We start from the raw sequence: 19425 nt of genomic DNA, 5'->3' as shown, positions 1-19425 counted from the left end.
GGTTGAGCTGTTGCTAAGCGAGAGAGCTTTGGCGAAAGGGAGTGGAATTCCTTCAGCCGATAGCAGCGTCCGGAACGGAAGACTAGGTGTCAAGTCAAAGTGGTATATCTTTAGTACGATATCTGTAATGAAAAACTTAATTGAATATGGATTCCGAGAAGATCGACTTGAACATTTTTAAGTCGTTATATCATGACAAGATGTGATCATTTAACTGATGTTTACAGTATGAGAAATTAAGTACATTTCTTGTTAAATGTAAGATGAAAACTTGTCACCCCTTCATCTTCAAAAACCTTAGGCACAACGCTCAAAGTTATTTTCTCCAAGTGTTAAAAGAAGTATAGTGCGGTTCCAAAGTCGAACAACAGTATATCTCAGCTAATTATTAGAATCTATGCATTTTTGCCAACAAGAAACAAGTCTACAAGATCTTATTTCTCATCTTATCTCGTGCAGTCGTCAGGAGTCCCCTTCAGGATAGTGCGATTGAGCTCAGGCTCCGTTAAAAATAGCCTTGTTTAGTCCTAGCCTAGAAATGTCACTGGGAGAATGTTGGCCAATGTAAGAGCAGCGGCTCAAGATCAAACGTTAATTAGGCTCCCGTACATAATAGTACTTATCTATTGTTACTTCTGATGCATGTTAAATGTTGCGATCCCATTTTGCTGCATTTTTTTAAGTATTGCTGACACATAGGATGATTCTTTTTTGTAATTACGTTGTTGTGACATAATTATGTTGTAGCATGTTAGTGATATAGAGTTCATCTTTTGGACGCTGGTTTAAAAAGTGGTTACTATTAGTGCTTAAAATGATAGCAGGATCTTTGGGTAACTACTAGAACTTACGTTATCTAATACACCTGACCAAAAAGGTATATATAAACAGAATGGGAAGGCAAGAACCTTCTTGTAAAGGAAATGGGCTTGTTTCAAAATGTACAAGGTGATCTAGTTAAAATGACCATTCAAGTGAAGTAAGATTTTTGAATGAAGTTCTTCCTTTAAATTACTGGATATGAGTTATTGTTCTTCAGTGTAAATTTTGAAATTGTGTCTCAAACTCATAGTTTGATACCACAACTTACAAAATAATACATTGAATATTGAAGTGAGAATTATACACCTTCTTGACTGGAATTAGATTAAAAATTACCGAGGGAAGCATTTCTCATTACTATAATGGTGTATTTGATCGAGTCAAATATTGTGAAAATTCTGGTAAGCTGAAAATTTTATATTTAATGGAATTGGATACAACTTAGATGACATAGCACTGATAGCGGAGAACGAAAAGGACTTGCAGGAAGCACTTTCAAACTTGAACAACCAATTGGAAAAAAACATGCAAAATGATGATAAATAAGAAGAACACCAAAGTGGTAAAGTGCGCAGGAGCAGGACAGGAAAGGGTAAACGTATGGCTAGATAAAGAGAAAATCGAAGACTTAAGACGTTCCCCTATTTAGGGAGTCTAATATCATTGGACGGAAGAAGTGAAACAGCTGTAAGTTCCAGAATAGCGCAAGCTAAACAAGTATTCGACAGCAAAAGAGGACTAAAAGAAATTTGTCGTTGGACGTTCGTAAACGATTTATTTAGACTCTGGTATGGAGCGTGACGCTTTACGGATCAGAAACGTGGACATTGAGAAAAGCTGAAATTTCCAAGCTGGAAGCATTTGAAATGTGGTGTTGCCGCAGAATGTTGCTCATATCATGGACCTAAAGGAAAAGAAATGAAGACGTACTAAAGGAAGCTAATGAAGGACGACAGATCATGAAGATAATAGGAAAAAGAAGAAACAGTATGCTTGGCCATCTTATTCGGCACTCTAATTGGGTCACCGCACTGATAGAGGCAAAGGCAGAAGAAAAAACAGGAAGAGGAAGATCAAGGACAGATTATTTAGTTGCAGTTACGAAGAAGAGACTTTATCAAAGTATAAAACAACTCTCCCGCGCGCCAACCTACGGTTGAAGTGAACAAGAAGAGATACAACTTATTACTATAGTGAAGTTCAAAAAGGGAACTGTTAGTATTCAACAAATAAGACTATGATGTTCATACGCTCCTATTTAAAAGTTTGTAATTTCTTAGTTTCATAAATATATTTCAACGAGTTCGTTTTGAGTACTAGTTAAATTTTGAATACACCATGTTATTACTAACTTCCTTTTGCTTGAAATTTTCGATAAAGTTGCACAGTGAATAATCTTATTCAATATTTTATTTAAAACAACCATTTATATAGATTCTTAAAGACTCAACACACACACACATATATATATATATATATATATATATATATATATATATATAAGTGTGTGAACTAATGCTTTATTAATTGTATATAACTTAATATAAACACTTAATAGTAATAAAGCATTAAAAAATTAGTTCAGTCATTGAATTTATGAACAATTATTTTGTACCAGCATCGGATATCTGACTCAGCATCGGATGTGTCTTATTTTAATAGTAAGATACGTTACACTGTCTTCTAGTTCAGAAATTGAAAATAAGTTACCATTAGTTGAGAAATTATGCAAATAAGAAACGCGTTATGATTGCGTTTACATAGCAAACCACCTCAAACCAGACAAACGTTTTGACTTACATGACATTTTGAATTATACCGTAGCTAAGTCCTACCTCTAACTTGTTCACACATAATACGCTACGAGAATAATAAATATTTCTCCCGAGACCGTGATGACATTTTGCTGGCAGGTATGAGTATTAATATGAAAAATCTCTTTTTGATGTGAATGGAGATTTTAAAATGATCAATTATCATTGGAGAGTGCTGATGGGCATTAGAAAAGCAAAAAAAGCTGCAATTTGGTGGGGAAAATTGTCCAGTCATCAAGCTGACACATTTAGATTCCATTCGTCAGTGGCTGATAGATTAATAGCTCCAATTAACCACTTTTTGCTGAGCCAACGATCGATTGCATTTTTCTCGTTGAGAGAAGTGATTATTGCCGGATGACTAGATACAGTCTTTTATTCTATGCCTCTCTCACACGTTTACTTTCATATTGTGCTGATTTGAGCTAAAATGCAAAAATATTAATAAGGTCATATATTAGGTAAAGACCAATTTTAATGAATTTTGTATTTGTTTGTGAAAACGAAAATAAAGAAGAATTTAACGTCACCTAAAGTCATTTTAACTTCCTTTCAAAATTGCAACCCTTGATTGCTTTGTAGCCTCAGTCGAAATGTTTCAACAGTTTATAACGTCGTCCTTGATTTTATAGTACCCTCGCTCGAAACGTTCTCCCTTTCATTCAAAGGAACTCTGCCCTTGATTGTATACTAGCTTCAGTCAAAAGTTTCCTTTGTCTTTCAGAGGAATCCTGCCCTTGGTTATGAAGTAGCCTCGGTCAGAATATTTCAATTTTCTTTTAAAAGAAATGTCGCCTTTGTGTAGCGGTCTCGTTCAAAATGTTTTTACTCTCTGTCAAACGCACGCTATTTTTGATAGTGTAGTAGCATTTCTCTAGATGTATCTACTTCCTTTCAAGAAATCCCGTTCTTGTTTCTATATAGCTTCGCACAAAGGAATGTTGCCCTTTCAAATTTTATAATAGCATTACTCAAGAAGTTCGTACATTTTTTCAAAGGAATGCCGCTCTTGATTGCATAGTAGCCTCGGTCAAAATGTTTCCATTTTCTTTCAAAGAAATGTCACTTTTCACAGCCCCCACTATCATCTTTCACTGTCAAAGCGTCCCCACCTTCTTTCAAAAGAATGACGTACTTCATTGTATATTATCCTTTCATGAAACTTTTCTACTTTCTTTCAAAGAAAATCATAAACGTATCTATTTTCTTTTAAAAGAACGCCATTTAGATAGTATAATACCCCTGCTGGAAATGTTTTCACTTTTTTTTTTTCACCCTTGATTATTTATAGCCTCACTCGAATATTTTCCAAATTACTTCAAAAGAATGCGGACCTTTTCTAGTGGATTTTTAAAACTTTAACCCACACTCTTCTTTCTCATTACCAAAAGTGTCAATTTTGTCTTTGGTAATTGTCAGAAAATTAATTGAACTCTAGCTTTTGGTGACAATTACAACAATAACCATACTTCTAACCAGTAGGTAGCCAATAGCCATACTTCTAACCAGTGCGTAGCCAATAAACATACTTCTAACCAGTAGGTAGCCAATATCCATATTCCTAACCAATGGGTTAACAATAACCATAATTTTAACCAGTAGGCATTCAATAACCATACTTCTAACCAGCATATAGTCAAAAACCATATTTCTAACCAGTGAGCAGCCAAAAACCATGTTTATAACCAGGGTGTGGCCAAAACCATACTTCTACCCAGTGTGTGGCCAATAACCATGCTTCTAACCGATGTGTAGCCAATAACCTTACTTCTAACCAGTAGGTAGCGAATAACTACATTTCTAAGCAGTAGGTAGCCAATAACCATACTTCTAACCAGTGTGTAAGCAATAACCATACTTCTTACGAGTGGTTAGACGGAAACACATCAAGGGGCTAATAATTATTAGCCCCCTTGATGTGTCTCTGTCTAACCACTTGCCACTTACCATAATTGCCATGTCGAAGAATAAGGAGCACCCACATGCATAAACACACCCAAACCTACATGTAAATACACATCCATTATACAGAAATACATATCTGGCTGGGAAGGTCAGAAATGTGTTAAAAGCCGACACACTGACTACGCGTCATCGGGTGAATATGTGTCATATGGCTGACCAGAGTCACACTTTCAATTTATTTTGTTACATGGAATTGAAATATTGATGAAATAAGCTTACATATAGAATGAAGCACTGAGGTAAATTCACTTTCGCTACTGCCGCTGAAGGGATAGGACCGGTCAGATAGTTTTAGTTCAACTGAGTGGTGCTCGATCAAAACATCGGCGCCTAGATGTCGTTTTTGCTAGCTATCTTTATGGACCGCAGTTCCGTACCTCTTAATCCAGGTAGCTCTCCAATTGTCTCAAGATACTGGATCAACACTGAATAATTTTAGTTCTTGGAGTAGAACCAGAGATCACGCATATCAAAGTGACGCATTAACAGTTCGGCTAAGCAAGACGCTGCCTACTCACACCTGTACATGGTAAATTTTTGATGCATATTGTAAAATTTTCTCCTTTAGGATAGAGCTAAAATAGTACATGGGAATTTTTGGACTTTTCGCAATCACCTTTTATTTCAAAAAGTTTAGCCTATGTACAGTAGTAAGTAATTACAGTTCATATATTAAATTCCACTTAGATATTTGATGGTTTGTTTGCGATTTTGTAGAAACCTAGAGACCAAGCCTTCTAAGGTAACAGGATCAAATGCTCTTGCAGTCAAGGAGTATGTATAGGTACCTCTTAGAGACCGAGCGTCCTAGAAAGGAGGATAAAACTCAAAGATCAGGCGTCCTAGAGAGTGGTGAGGTGTTTTGCAGAGACTAGCTGTTCTAGTAATAGAACTCTTAGGGACTAGGCATCCTAGAGAATGGTAAGAATAAAGGAACTCTCAGAGACAAGACGCACTAAAGAGTGGAGGTGATGATCAATCGGTGAAGATTGATGCTTTGTGCGGTGCTGTGGCTCCTTTTATCCAGAAATGTTGCTGACTTGATTAATCCTCGTTACTTGACGATGGTTGACGATGTCTTCTTCATAGTCGTCTGAAATTGTTTACAGCCAGCACGTGGTGTTTGGAGCACTGTGGAACCTAAAATATGCTAACGAGAAAGAATTTAAAAAGATGATGAAATCATTACACAGTGTGTTCCGCTTAAATCCCTCATTTCAATTAATTACTGTGCACAAAGTACGGTAAGCTGTGATATAACTGTAACACCAAATGAAAGGTGAGATATTCAAGTTTTGTTTTTATGACTTGAACTTATCCTTTTGCTCAGTACGCTGAGGTCGCATAAGTAGGAAATCACGTTTGTTCAATAATACTCTCAGGCAGTGCTGCAATATGCTGAGACAAAATCTGTAAACGGAACGAGTATGTGGAGGAGTTGCAGCTAATGCTAAATCAATTAAGCTATTGTTCAGTAAGGTGCTAACAACCAGCAGTATCCTAAAACAATGTAGTGAAACTCACCGTCGTGGGTCTGATGGAAAAGGTGAAAGAAATTCGAGCGGGATTTCAGAGAAAACCCAGTAAATCCATTCACGAGGTATCTAGAAAATTCAGTGTGTCTCCAACTACAATGCATGGAATTATGCCCAAGCAGCTTTGGTTGTATCCCTATACAGGTAAAATACATAATGTGAATTGTGTAATAATTGGCCCACCACACCAGCTGCAACCATTATTTGAGTTATTTTCTATTAGCTGAAATGTTCATTCTTCACACAAGAGAATACGATTTATGGAAAATATTTAAAAGTAGAGAACTAAATAACGAAGAGTAACACCTTCAGCGTTACCCCTGTCAATATTAGTGAAGTAAATAGATAAGGAATAGCAACGCCTTTCGCATAGTCCCTCTTAATATTAGTGAAATAAACAACGGAAAAGTAATGTCTTCGGCGTTGCTCCTGTCAATATTAGTGAAATAAATACATAAGGAATAGCAATGCTTTTCACATAGCCCCTCTTAATATTAGTGAAATAAACAAATAACGGAAAGGTAATGTCTTCGGCGTAGCACGTGGCAATATTAGTGAAATAAATAGATAAGCAATAGCAACGCCTTTGTCGTAGCCGCTCTTAATCTCCAATTGCTATAAATAAAAATACAATTTTGTATTAATTACACTAGGCAACAAATTGAAACTTTTTTTTTTTTTTTTTTTTTTGTAACTGGAATGAAAGTATCTGTTCTTTACTAATTTGGGGTCTCTGAAATCAATGGTGTATTTAGAAATTTTCTATCACGTTACATTTCTGAGTTACAGAATATGGCCAGTTTTCATATTTCATATAGGCTCACTATATACAGCGCATCATGTATTGGGATAGTAGAGTAGTACATCATTCTTTTCTGCACCGAAACTGCGAAGACACACTAGAGAAATTAGTTTTACGAGACACTTACTTGTTACTGCTGGAAATAAACCCCTAATGATCTTCTTTGGTGTGATTTAGTGTCGGACTCCCTGCACAAAAACCAACAGTAGTCGCCCATCATTGAGGCATCCCATCTGCCTTGGTACCGACATTTCATTTGGGAAATTTCTTGTTGGAATCGCTCTCCGTGTTCATCACTCACGTCACACAAGTTTGGAGGAAAAAAGTCCAAATGAGGATCGAGGAAATGTAAATTCAATGGCATGCGACAGCCTAGAACTTGATAGGTTGCTATCAAATCATCGGCCAACTGTACATAGTGAGGACTCCTATATTTCCCTAGGAAACCGTCACATAATGCAGCAAATGCATTCTCTGCAGCGACTTCAAAATGGTTCATTTTATTTTCAAAACCTGGGTCATGAAGTAATTTCCTTACCTGACGGCCGGTAAAAATCCCTGCTGCAACCTTTGCATCACTTAAGTTGGGAAATGTTTCCCTTAAGCACTTGAAAGTTATGCTCTCCTTGTCCAGAGCCTTCACAAATGTACTCATTAAACCAAATTTTGGTTAGCATCAATCAATGGAAGATATTGTATATTTTGCTCACCAACTGTGTATTGCTCACGCTTACGCCAAACTCTTTGTACATAGTGGTTTGCAATGTCTCGGCTGTTCCACAAACACAAAAAGATCTATACTTTGTGTATCCTCCTTGCAAACCCTGCAGGATGGCTACAACTTTAAGATCACAACACATTTTCCACTTAAAACAGTTGTATTTTATGGCAGACAGCACTTCATCCATAGCTTGATACACTCTTTCATGCCTCCGCGTGGGCAATGGGTATGGACGGCCACTGATTGCCGTTATGCAGAAGCACTGCCTTTAAACTCAACTTAGAGGCATCAATAAACAGACGCCGTTGCATTGCGTTATGTTCAATTCCAAGTGTACGGAACAGTCCATTCACATCGGCACACACACACACACACACACACACACACACATTGAATTCTCCATCCGATAGAACTGTGTGAATTCGTTCTCTCGATCCCTGTACAGTGAAATAGACGTGCCTGGTGCTAAAAGATGCCACTGTTGTAGCCTAGACCCAAGTATCTGGACCTCATTTTTTGTCAAATGGAGGTCTCGCACTAACTAGTAAGTCATTAAGTTCAGGTTGCTGAATGAAGTGAGGCAACTGGTCATTTTGAAATTCCCATTCTGATAAAGAATCACTTTCACTTTTGTTGCTTCAATCCTCACTTTCAGTCACTGTGCTTGATGGTGCCGAGGGGATTGGCAAATCCGGCCCGTGCGGTACGGGTTTCATTGCTGACAACACCTCGGCATACACAATATAATGTTTATTTTTACTGGAATAACCTGAAACACTGGTCAGACAAAAGTAACAATCCCATGTGTGGTCCTTCGGTTCGCGCCAAATCATGGGTACTCCGAACTTCATTGCTCGCTTCTTTCCTTTCATCCATTCAGTTAGTGTTACCACATACAAGGTCGTCCATGTTATGGTTTCATAGGGGGGGGGCAAGTATAAGCGACAATTCAAATGTAGTCTCAAATTTTGCGGTAACTATTCTAAAATATCTATTGGGTTTTCGATCTACCGAAGCACAATTTCCTCTAAAGAAGGGGGGGCGAGCGTCCCACCTTGCCCCCCCTGATGGGCGCCCTTGACCACACATGATACACAACACACATGAGGTGCCCATGATTTATCTTGATCGCCTAGGGGACAATCAAAGTATGCTTTCTATGCTGTCCGTATCAGTTGCGAAATTTGTTTCCTCTGTGATTTTGGTGTAAACTCACCACACACATAACAGAAGCAGTTTGGCTTTGTAACACAACCGAGTTTACGGTTCCGTGCTGTTGCGTAGCCATTGAGTTCCAACTTGACTATATTTTTATCCAAAACACAGAAACAACATATTTTAATATTCACAACACGCTGTCCAATACAACTACGTAAAGAGGATGAACTGCAGCAACTATACAACAACCACGATAAAAGACAAATAACACAACAATCATGAGAAACTCCCACCGGTTTATTTATTAAGCTAAAAATAGCAGACTGATATATGCCACATGTTTTTTTTCTTTAGTTCAGCAGTGTTGCCAGCAATATAAATAAAAAATTCGGCCGCAACGTAGCATCGTAAGTAACGTCACGTGTAACTCGAAAATGACTGGAAAATTAAGCGTTACGAATTTGGATTCAGCGCATCGGAATTAGTAAAGAACACATATTGGCACCGCAGTTAGAAAATGGCTGTCACATAGTGTTATTAAGTTTTTGTAATTCGGGCTTATTTCGGGCTCATTTGATTATCACACGAGTTCGGGCCGGACTCGGGTCTAAAGGCTAAAACTTACATCGGACTCGGGTCGGGCCTCACATTTTAAATTCACGGGCGGGGCCAGGCCCGGGCTAAAAATTCCGGCTAATGGAGACCTGTGCGCCTTTATTCAATATTAGTGAAATGCATGAATAAATAAATAAATAACAACGAGTAACGCCTTTGGCGTAGCCCTTTTCAGTACGATTGAAATAAATAAATAACGAAGATCAACACGTTCGTCTTTACCCCTGTTAATTCCCGAACCAGCTGACATGCTCATTCCTGCCTAAATTTGGGCTTAAATCCAATCGAGACTTCACTATTCATCTCAGTGACCGAAAAGTATGCATTTAATACTAATATTTTTCATTTTCGATAATTTTTTGATATCACACCCTTCTACCCATCCCATCGACCCATTTAAACGGACATTTTAAAAAAAAATACTGCAACACGTGTCCACTTTTTTTTTTTTTAAAAAAAAGAGTTTATATACCGAGTGTCATCATCCTACTTTACAATTGCTAATTAGAGTTTCCTCGTTGCTATGTGAATAGTGTATGGGCCTTTGGCGTGAGAGACCGCGGTCTGATTTCCTTCGGGAGCTCATGTAGTTCGGATTACCTGTTAATTTGTAGATCAACGTTCTCATATAGTCTCGCTGCTGAACAGTGCATTAAACTTAAATACAACTACGATGACAAAATATTCTTAACCCTTTGGTTATATGCAATCCATCTTATTTTATTAATTTGCTGGTTGCAGCATATTGTAGCTTCTCTTTTTGTTTAAAGTTGATTTTGATTTCTCCAAGCTCCTTTCGAGTTATAAATGAAAAAAATCTGCTTCGTACACGTTTAGATCTGATAAAAAGCTACCTGTGTGCACAATTGAATAGCTTTGAATCACTTCTTCCCGTACGAAAAGCTGATGACAGACATTATTTTATATATGAGTATAGATGTGGATTTTCAACATTTTCATTAAATAAGTCGTGTAGACCTAATATTTAGATATGTTATAATAATGATGAAGAGTTACATTGAAAATAGTTTAAATATATTTAAGCATGGATAATGCAATGGAAAAATCTCGCATAAAGTCATGAAGATCGGATTCCAATTAACACACACATACTGCCGCTTTAGCTGTACTGTACGAATCAATTGTCATCAACAGTTGATCCAGCATTCAGTCGCGACTACACTACTCTATGTCTCATTGTTGAATTGAGCCACTGTATTCTCATTAAGTACAGCTCACAGATGACGAGAACAACCCTAGCAGAAGTAGTGTGACGTAGGTATGAGCTCGCCCACTTTTCGCACGGGGGTTTCAAATGACACCACGGAATAGCACACAGATAACTACCCGGAGTAGCAGACGACATCTAAGTATAGACCACACCTGAAAAACCGAAAATGGACTTGACCGTATCGTTGACCTTTCCCCGCTACCCTGTTTTGGGTTCTTCTCGTCATCTGTGAGCTGTATACAAATGGTTAACTAAATATACTCACTGTTGAATACACGTTTATACGGTAAGATCACTCAAAAAGAAAAAGCATATTATACTGACAATGTGTAATGAAACGCCCACGGGAAATTTTTAGTGCAATGAATTAATTTATTCTGTAATATTAGGATGGAAGAGGAGGGAAATATGCCGCCCCAGGTTCCAGCCTGCTCTCAACATAGAAGATAATCCGAACCACATCAAGATAAATAGATATATATATATATATATTTATATTTACTGCAATAGGATTTCTAGATGACATCGTGTTATTAGAAGAAATGTAGGGAACCTTCAAGAAGCACTGAGTGAGTGAAGAAAAATGAAGTGGAATATGAAAATTAATGTTCTCGATTACGGAGACAAAAAAGGAAGAAGTAAGAATCTTTGTTGACAGTGAGGAATATTAATTAAATATTTTTGTACCGCAGTATTTTCGGATGAAAGAAGTAAAAAAGAGACGTTGAAATCATAGCAGAGGCAAATCAAGAATTTCAGACAGAAACGATTGTTAATATTCATGCACTTGTCGATAGCAGTAACGATAGATGACTAAAAGCTTTGTATTATTGAGGCTTGATGCCTATGGAACATAAAAGGGATACTTCGGAAACAGAAATAAGAAAATTGGAGGCATTCAAAATGTGATATTGGAGAAGAATGTTGCGCCAATTAGTGACAGAAGTAAGAGATACAGATTGAAAGAAGTAAAATAAAACTGGTGGATTTTGGCCAGATTGGCAGCTTAATCCGAAACTTAGAATGAACAAAAATACATTATTGGGAGCTAAGAAATTTCTCACTAGGTTAATGAGGGTGAAAAATTATGGAATATTTAGGGTTTACAATGAGAAAAAGGTGAAAGATGTTGAGAACATGTGCATTGAAAGTAATTCATTATCGCATCTAAATATTCCATCAAGACAGGTAATTCATTATCGCAGGGTTTTCTTCTTAATTTTGTATGGTTCAGAGGATATTGCACATTATTTTATGAAAGCAATCGTGCCAAATTTTAACTAATTCAGTTCATGTTCTTTGTGTATGAACTGTGAGCATTTCTGATGTAGCCCGAAAAGTAGTACAATGTATTTAAAAGCAATATTTTCTAACACTGGCTATCAATGATAGCATAAATTAAGTTACGCTCGAATGATACAGCCATCTGTTTCTGAACTGTTTGGGAAGAAAAAAAGCGATCTATTTACATTAAAGTTCAAATGGACGAAAAATGCAAGATTTAAAATTTTCTGCAGTAGTCATGAACCTAATTTCAAATTATATTATGCAGCATCCATCTTAGAAATCTATGATACATCATCGTAATTTCAAGAAATTATTATCATTGCACATTGATCTGAAAATAAATTAAGATTTTTAGATTGAAACGTCCTATATATTTTCTCGCCTACATACTGAAAACCATGCCAAAAGTAAATTCTTGAAAATGAAACACTTGAAAGGTAGTGAGACCAGGAGTTCTCTTAGAAAACTCACGTGGTTTCCTGTCAAACTTGTTTCCTTTCGCTACTATCGCCGTCGGTATCGACTGTTTTGATAAAACAACCCAAAGTCAAGTTCTGAATATCAGTTATAAAACCTAAACGCTCTGTCCTATTTTGTTTTTCAGATATTGACCTTGAACCAGGCCTTATAGCAGCAATAGTGATATCATCTGTTCTTTTTCTCTGCTTGGTAGCGGTTGGAGCAGCGTTTGCTAGGTAGGTATAATACGTAGAATAAATATAATCTAGTGTTATGAAATTTCTCAGTGAGTGATGTGTTTAAAGAAAGAGTTAAAATTATTATTTAATAAAATTAAGTTTCAACGTATACCCATTCATTGATGAAGAAATCATGCTTGAGACAATTCATTTTTTTTTCAGAATATTGAAAAAAGTGGACGAAATCAGAGTTAATCAAGAGATTCGAATCATATGTACACCTTTGGGTGCCAGCGGTTCCGAATTCAATTCCGCAAAAGGCTGTGTGTGGAACTTCTTCGGGGGCGGGAAATCGTGGTGTTTTCAACTTCATGGACTCCTGCTTGCTCTCCGGATCCCAATGGTAGATCCAGGTTTCGTCCCGAACTTCTGCAAATCCATTGTTCGCGGCGTCACGTAAACATTCGCTACGCGGCGTAACATAAACCCTCTACTCACGGCCACAGCACTCCGACTGACCTCAAATTGTGCAGCAGGTATCCCCACAGTGGCTTTTGCATACGTGTCAGGTGTTGTTATGCTCCGCCCCTCTCTTTCTGTCTAGGTAGATAACTCTTTGGAAGCTCCTCGTACATGTGAAGAGAATTAAACTACTTTCTCTTGGTATAAAAATGTAATTTACAAGCTTTTAGCAAAGAATTGTGAGAGTCTGACAAACATGTTATGAAATTGAATTCTATTACCTATTTGAAAATATGTATATGTAAACAAAGTTGTCAATCAAGTATATTTGCAATGTACTTAAACATATTTTTTAAAAAAGAATTACATTGTTTCCAAAGAGAATCGATTCTCATAAATGAATTTTGTTAAGCTAATTTTTTTGTCATTATCTTGCCTACAGGAAACAGCTTTTAAAGAAGAGGATGTCTAAAGGCCCGTATAAAATACTTCTTAATCCTTCTGACTTGGTCTTCCCTCATGTTGGTGATAGTAGAAGGGTAAGTTTTGAAAAATTATATATCTTTTTAAGATGAATTCTTAATACTTTCTTCAACACACTTCAAACAAAATGATTATGGTTTTAAAAAAAACTTTGAATTTAATTTTAAAAAAATGTACGGTAACAACGTTTTTAGCATAATAAGCAAATATTTTTTGTTTTAATTTTTTAAGAAAGAATATTGATTCTATAACAATACTCGTCGGATAAAACTACTAGTCTAGTCATATCAGTCAAAATTTGTGTCAAATCTTAAAAAAATAGTGTGAAGCTAAAAATTGTCATATTTATTCTATCTGATATCCTGAACAATATTTATGAAGTCCCAAACTCTTCTCTGTCTAGGCAGTTTCACACCTGAGGAGCTGTATAGGAGCGGATTTTTTCAGAACGAATTAATATTCTTAAATCGTTGCATATAAATCGCTATATATACTTATATGCTTCCTACAATAAAACATGAAGTCCAATGTTTAAAACACCACTTGTAAAATATATTGTATGCAATACTACTGTTTTGTTACTAGTACATTAATGCAAAATTGAACACTGATTGTGAGCATTAAAGTCTATTAAGTCTTGTAAATAAATATTTTAAAAAAAACTTTGAATTCATATTTTGAAGACACTAACTTAGAATAACTTCAGAAAGAATTTCATATTTCCAAAAATATCTCAATCATTGGCTCCCAGGATTTGTTTTTATCCCATTAATAAGAATCATCAATATTACCTAGCTTTTGATTTTGACACCTTTTATACGTTACGAAGTATCTGGTAAATTATATTTGTCAACAAAGATATTAGATAACATAAACCATTTAAATTCTATTCTATTCTAAAATACTAGACAATATCTGATCAATATATTAGATAATTTCTTTTATAAATGATTATTTCTTTGTTATTTTTTTGTATTAAATAAGAAACAATTCAAATAATTTAAGAACTTTTTTACTTTAAAGATATTATAAAAGTAGTATAGCATGCACTTTTACAGAATTATTTTTTTAAAATATTACGTTTCTAAAATACAATACAGCAAATAACAAGTAAACTAGAGCAGGAAAAACCAACTGTCAAAATGGTGTTAGTCATACGTAATGATCTTACAAACATCTAACACTGTAAGTTGAATATTTTTGTATCCTCCTGTCAGTTGTCAATATTATAATTCCAATACACAAACCGATAGCACTTTATTATCTAGTACCCTCAGATCTTGGCAACTTCATCCCACAATTGCCAGATTAATATTCCTGTTGCTTGTGTAATTATTAGTACACTATTAGGGGAAACAGAATGGCTTAAGTTAGAAAAGATCTTTAGTCTTTCCTAACTTTAGATAGTCACTCAGAATAACTATTAGTAATATGTTATTAATGTTTAATTATCAAAACCGAGGTATAAATAAATACTGTAGCTAACGTGAAAATAATTTAAACAATTGTTCCTACATATTTTGCAATGGTCACCAATGTGCACCGTAGAACTATCTAATTTCTAAATTTCACATTTCTAATTTCTGCTCTATCTGATTGGTTTTCATATTGAGAAGAATATTTTAGAAACTACACGAAAGAGCAAAAAGCTTTCTCAATACGTAAAATATACTTCAACATTATTATGCATAACATTCGCGTGTTTGTATCAAAAATCTTCTTTTTTACAAGCTACAAAAATATCAACCATACTTAGTACGATAGAACGTATTTGTTAAAGTTACTATCCGCTAGCTATTTACCTTTGAACTGTGTACAACGTACGTATTACAGGAACAAACAGTTGGTTTAACAAAGCTAGAACATCCTTTTTTATAGTCTTTTTCTTTGATGCTAGTAAAATCAATAAAAAAACATGTTAGAAAATAAGCTTAGGCTGAACAAGTCTTGCCGTTGTTACCATAGTAATGTTTATTTTTGCTTTAAACCACAACACACCAGGAGTATAACGCATTAACTATTTTTTGTACTACATCATTTTCTTTTTCAGTATTGACTAACAGTAGCAATGGATTATTTAGAAAGTGATTCATCACTAGCTTGACGAGAATAAAATCGCATACGCAGCGAGTCTTCACTTGTATTTCTTGATAGAAATTGTTTCAAAACTATAGCTAATGGATATATGTATCTTTAGAAGCAAAAGTCGTCATGGTAACAATGAAAAGGACATGCTACTTTCCTAGTCTATATTGAATCTTTGTTTTCATATTTTTATCATTACTTGTAGAGTGAAGGTCAGTGGCGTTGCGGAAACATTTAAAATCAAAGCTACATCTGCAGAGGATATTTCAGTTCAGATCTGCCCCGAAATTCCCAAGTTTATATTAAATAAATAATATATTTAAAGTTATTGTCAATATGTAGTTTGTTTAGTTAATTCGCCAAAAAGCCCTGTTTGAAATTATTAATAGCTTGAAATTATATAGTCATTATAATTAGGTTTCTATGTTCTGTGTCTGGAAGTATTATCTATAACAACTAATACAGAGATTATATGTAACAACTAGCACAGAGAAACTAGTTTTCTAACCATTATTATTCAAAAACGTAAATCAAATGGCAGATTTAAATGTATCTTCACTACGGTATTAGGAGTTATTCCGTAAGTAGCTTTGATGGCCAAGTGATATTTTTAGTATACATAATTCTGGGGTTCGATTTCCAGTATGAAACTAGAATCTTTGGTGTTGTTTCAACATTATGAGACAATTGAAAATTTGTATTTAAAAAAAAGGTGCTTGATTAGTTAATTTTCAAAAGCATACATGTATAACATTCATATGGTATAAATTTGCTTATAGTTTATATTGGATGTTGAAACTATCCCCCTTTCCAAAGTTCTGTTTTCTTGCTAACATTTCTTGTAGCGATGCCACCGACTAAAAAATATCAACTTATGTATATGGTTTATAGAAGTGGTTTTAAAAAGGACTTTTTCTTCAATATCAAATATTTACTTAAATATTTAAATGAATTTATTAATATAATGAAGAACATTTTGTAATTTAAAATGATATGTTCATTATTGTGTTCTATTAATATGCTTATATTTTTGTTGAACTTGTAAATAAATGTCAATTATGAATGAACTCTTAGTGTTTTGTTATGTGTTTGCTAATGGAAATGTGTTTCTTGTGAAAACATGCTGGATTGCTTGTTTTTCTTAAATGTTGTGACTATATATGTTAATACGCATTTTCTTGTGTCATTAAATATTGCCGTTATAGATGTGGTGTATCCTGTATATAATGTACATGTGTATGTGTTATTTTATATATCTGGTAAAACCTGTTTTTAGCGGAATCGAACGGGGCTTAGAAAAATGTACATTAAAGATTGGTTTCCGGTTACCTATGCAAAGAAATGAAGGTAGACCTATGCAAAAAGAAAATGTATATGAATATAATGGGCATACTTAGATAAAGTAAGATGTACGTATCTTAATCAATTTATAGTATTTATTTCTACTCCGAATTAATACATACAAAACTTATAATAAACAGAAAAAATATTGTACGCACATTAACCTAATTTTTCCAATCATCAAGATGGGGTTTCTGTATACAAGGCTGCTTGTCTACTCAATTTTACATCAATACTTTAGCTTGAGAAATCACACTAAGCATATCAGTGTCATTTCGACGTAAGGCAAATGTTGGAGTTCCTTTAAACTTTTGACAGAATCTTGATAAGTCTTTAGGCTACACTCTTCATCCAACTCAATGCCTTATTTCTCTTCTTCTTCTATCTCCTCTTCTTCTTTAAGACCTTTCATATAATTCTTAATTAAACCATGAATATTCGTCGTCTTTGCTTCGGTTTGCAAATCATTGTCTGTTTTTGCTTTAAAAAAATATATATCTAATCCCTCACAGAGTGTCCAAAAACTTTCTAAATGCCGAAAGTTCTAAACTCCAAAGCTTGAAATTTTCCGTTAAGAAGCTTATTTTGATTTCCGCTGTCCATGCAATACAGTTTCTGTTTAAGGAAGGGAATCTTCGCCTATAAATTCATGGAACTGTGAAATATTTCCGTCTAACACACGTTTCCGTTTAATAAAGGGTCCGCTGAAGACACGTTTCACTGTGTTCAGATTTAATTTAGTACGCCATAATTTACGAATTACAAATTAGAAAATAAATCAAAATATGCAACATTATAAGACTTTTGGTATTAGTGAAATGTGTAGAGAATGCTTAATGGTATCTGTGTACGTATATGCGCCTATGTCAGCTTAACTAGTGTTTTTAAAAATTCCAATATTGTAAATATTTTTTAAATATTAGTCCTTATTTAGTCTATGTGTTTCGATAGATAAATGTAGTTTACTTAGTTTAACTAGTTTTAGTAATTTAGTAGTTAAATTTTGGTGTTAGCTGCAGCATTGTGCTTATCATACAGCTGTAGACAACAGAAAAAATGTTTTAATTTTATAAATTGCTCTTAAACTCGTAGCAACTTTAATAGATGTTGTTGCAGTTAATAAGAGAACGCATGTTCATGGAAACGCATTTACAGAAACTGATAGATAAGAAGCTAAAATGGAAGCAGATGACGAAGACTCAGATTAAAGAAGAAGAATACATTTGAGATTTTTTTGAGTGAGGAAAGATGTGAAGCTAACGAAAAGAAGATAATCTAATATTAATAAACATTTAAAATAATGAGTTCATAAAATCCAGATTTCCTCCCCAAAATCTGCCGAGTAAAATGCTGATGATGAGTAAGAACGAATTATGCAGCTTATAATAAATGATCAAATATTTACGAATACATGTTAACGTAAAATTAGATGTTGCAAAAGAAAGAAATAAAGAAAAAGAAAAGAATGACGAAAAACAATTTGACGGAGAAAATTAGCAGTAAAAGAAGCAAATAGAAAAATCATTAAGGAAGAATTAACAAAACTTGAGAGAAAACGTGTTCAAAATGTTAAAACTCGCATATCAACTCGCTATTTAGTGATGAATTAAATAATCAATCTACTTAAATATGTGTTGTTGAGTTTTAATGGTCTGTGATATTTCGGTATGTATCTTTCTGATAACTTAGTCTCTCAAATCATCTGTACAGGAATAAATAAAAGAACTGCCGGTAAGATGAAAACTCTAAAAAATTAGGAAATACGAAGCACTGAAACTCACCCAAAGCTAGCTCCCATTTTGGTAAATTGCTTATCAGGAAATATACATGAGGAAATATTGCAGAGAATTCGAACTCATTTTATTATTTAATACTGGATGTAGTTTAAAAGAGACATCATTTGAAAAGAACTAGTCTCGTTAGAGATGTGAAGAAAAGGATGGTAGAAGAATAAAAGGAAAGGCAAAAAGAAGGTCACAATTGCTGGGTGATAACGGAAGATGTAATGTAGCGAAATTCCTAAATGTATACCAAATTCTCTGTAATGTTATCGAAATACTTTAGAGTTTTATAATGATGTCAAGTGATGATAATAATGATCTGAACAATTAAAACTCAAAAGATTTTACTTGAACAGCAGTTTATTTCTTAACTCGCTTTCTACTTTCACAACTTTAAGAAGGTATCTTCAAGCACTAAAAAGTATTAACTTGTTAATTTTAAAAAAATAGTCTTGTCAATGTTAAGAAAGTGCTACCTTAACATGAACTGGAAAGAGAAAATGAATGTGTCAATCTTTTTTACTTACATATCTGGCATTGCATTCTTGATCGTATGGAGATTCACGGAAAAAAGTAAAGTCTACCTGATGGATTAGCTCTCTAGACGTTAAGATAGTAACACCATATGTTGCGTTGGTGTATAACAGATATGTACTGTATAATACAAATTGTATTTAGTAAATTG

General features: G+C 34.6%; 1 protein-coding gene across 1 annotated transcript in view; it reads left to right on the top strand.

Annotated features, from left to right (window-relative positions):
* LOC145693547 (retinal guanylyl cyclase 2) overlaps window positions 1–19425 on the top strand; it is a 980145-nt gene that overhangs the window by 831681 nt on the left and 129039 nt on the right. The window contains exons 8-9 of the mRNA XM_081769634.1: window positions 12555–12645; window positions 13493–13589. Of these exons, the coding sequence (XP_081625760.1) occupies window positions 12555–12645; window positions 13493–13589 (188 nt within the window). The remainder of the gene's footprint in view (window positions 1–12554; window positions 12646–13492; window positions 13590–19425) is intronic.

The sequence above is a fragment of the Thermobia domestica genome, chromosome 8, assembly GCF_964235325.1.
Source record: "Thermobia domestica chromosome 8, izTheDome1.hap1.1, whole genome shotgun sequence".
Lineage (NCBI taxonomy): Eukaryota > Metazoa > Arthropoda > Insecta > Zygentoma > Lepismatidae > Thermobia > Thermobia domestica.
This window is presented reverse-complemented; position numbering and strand designations above follow the sequence as displayed.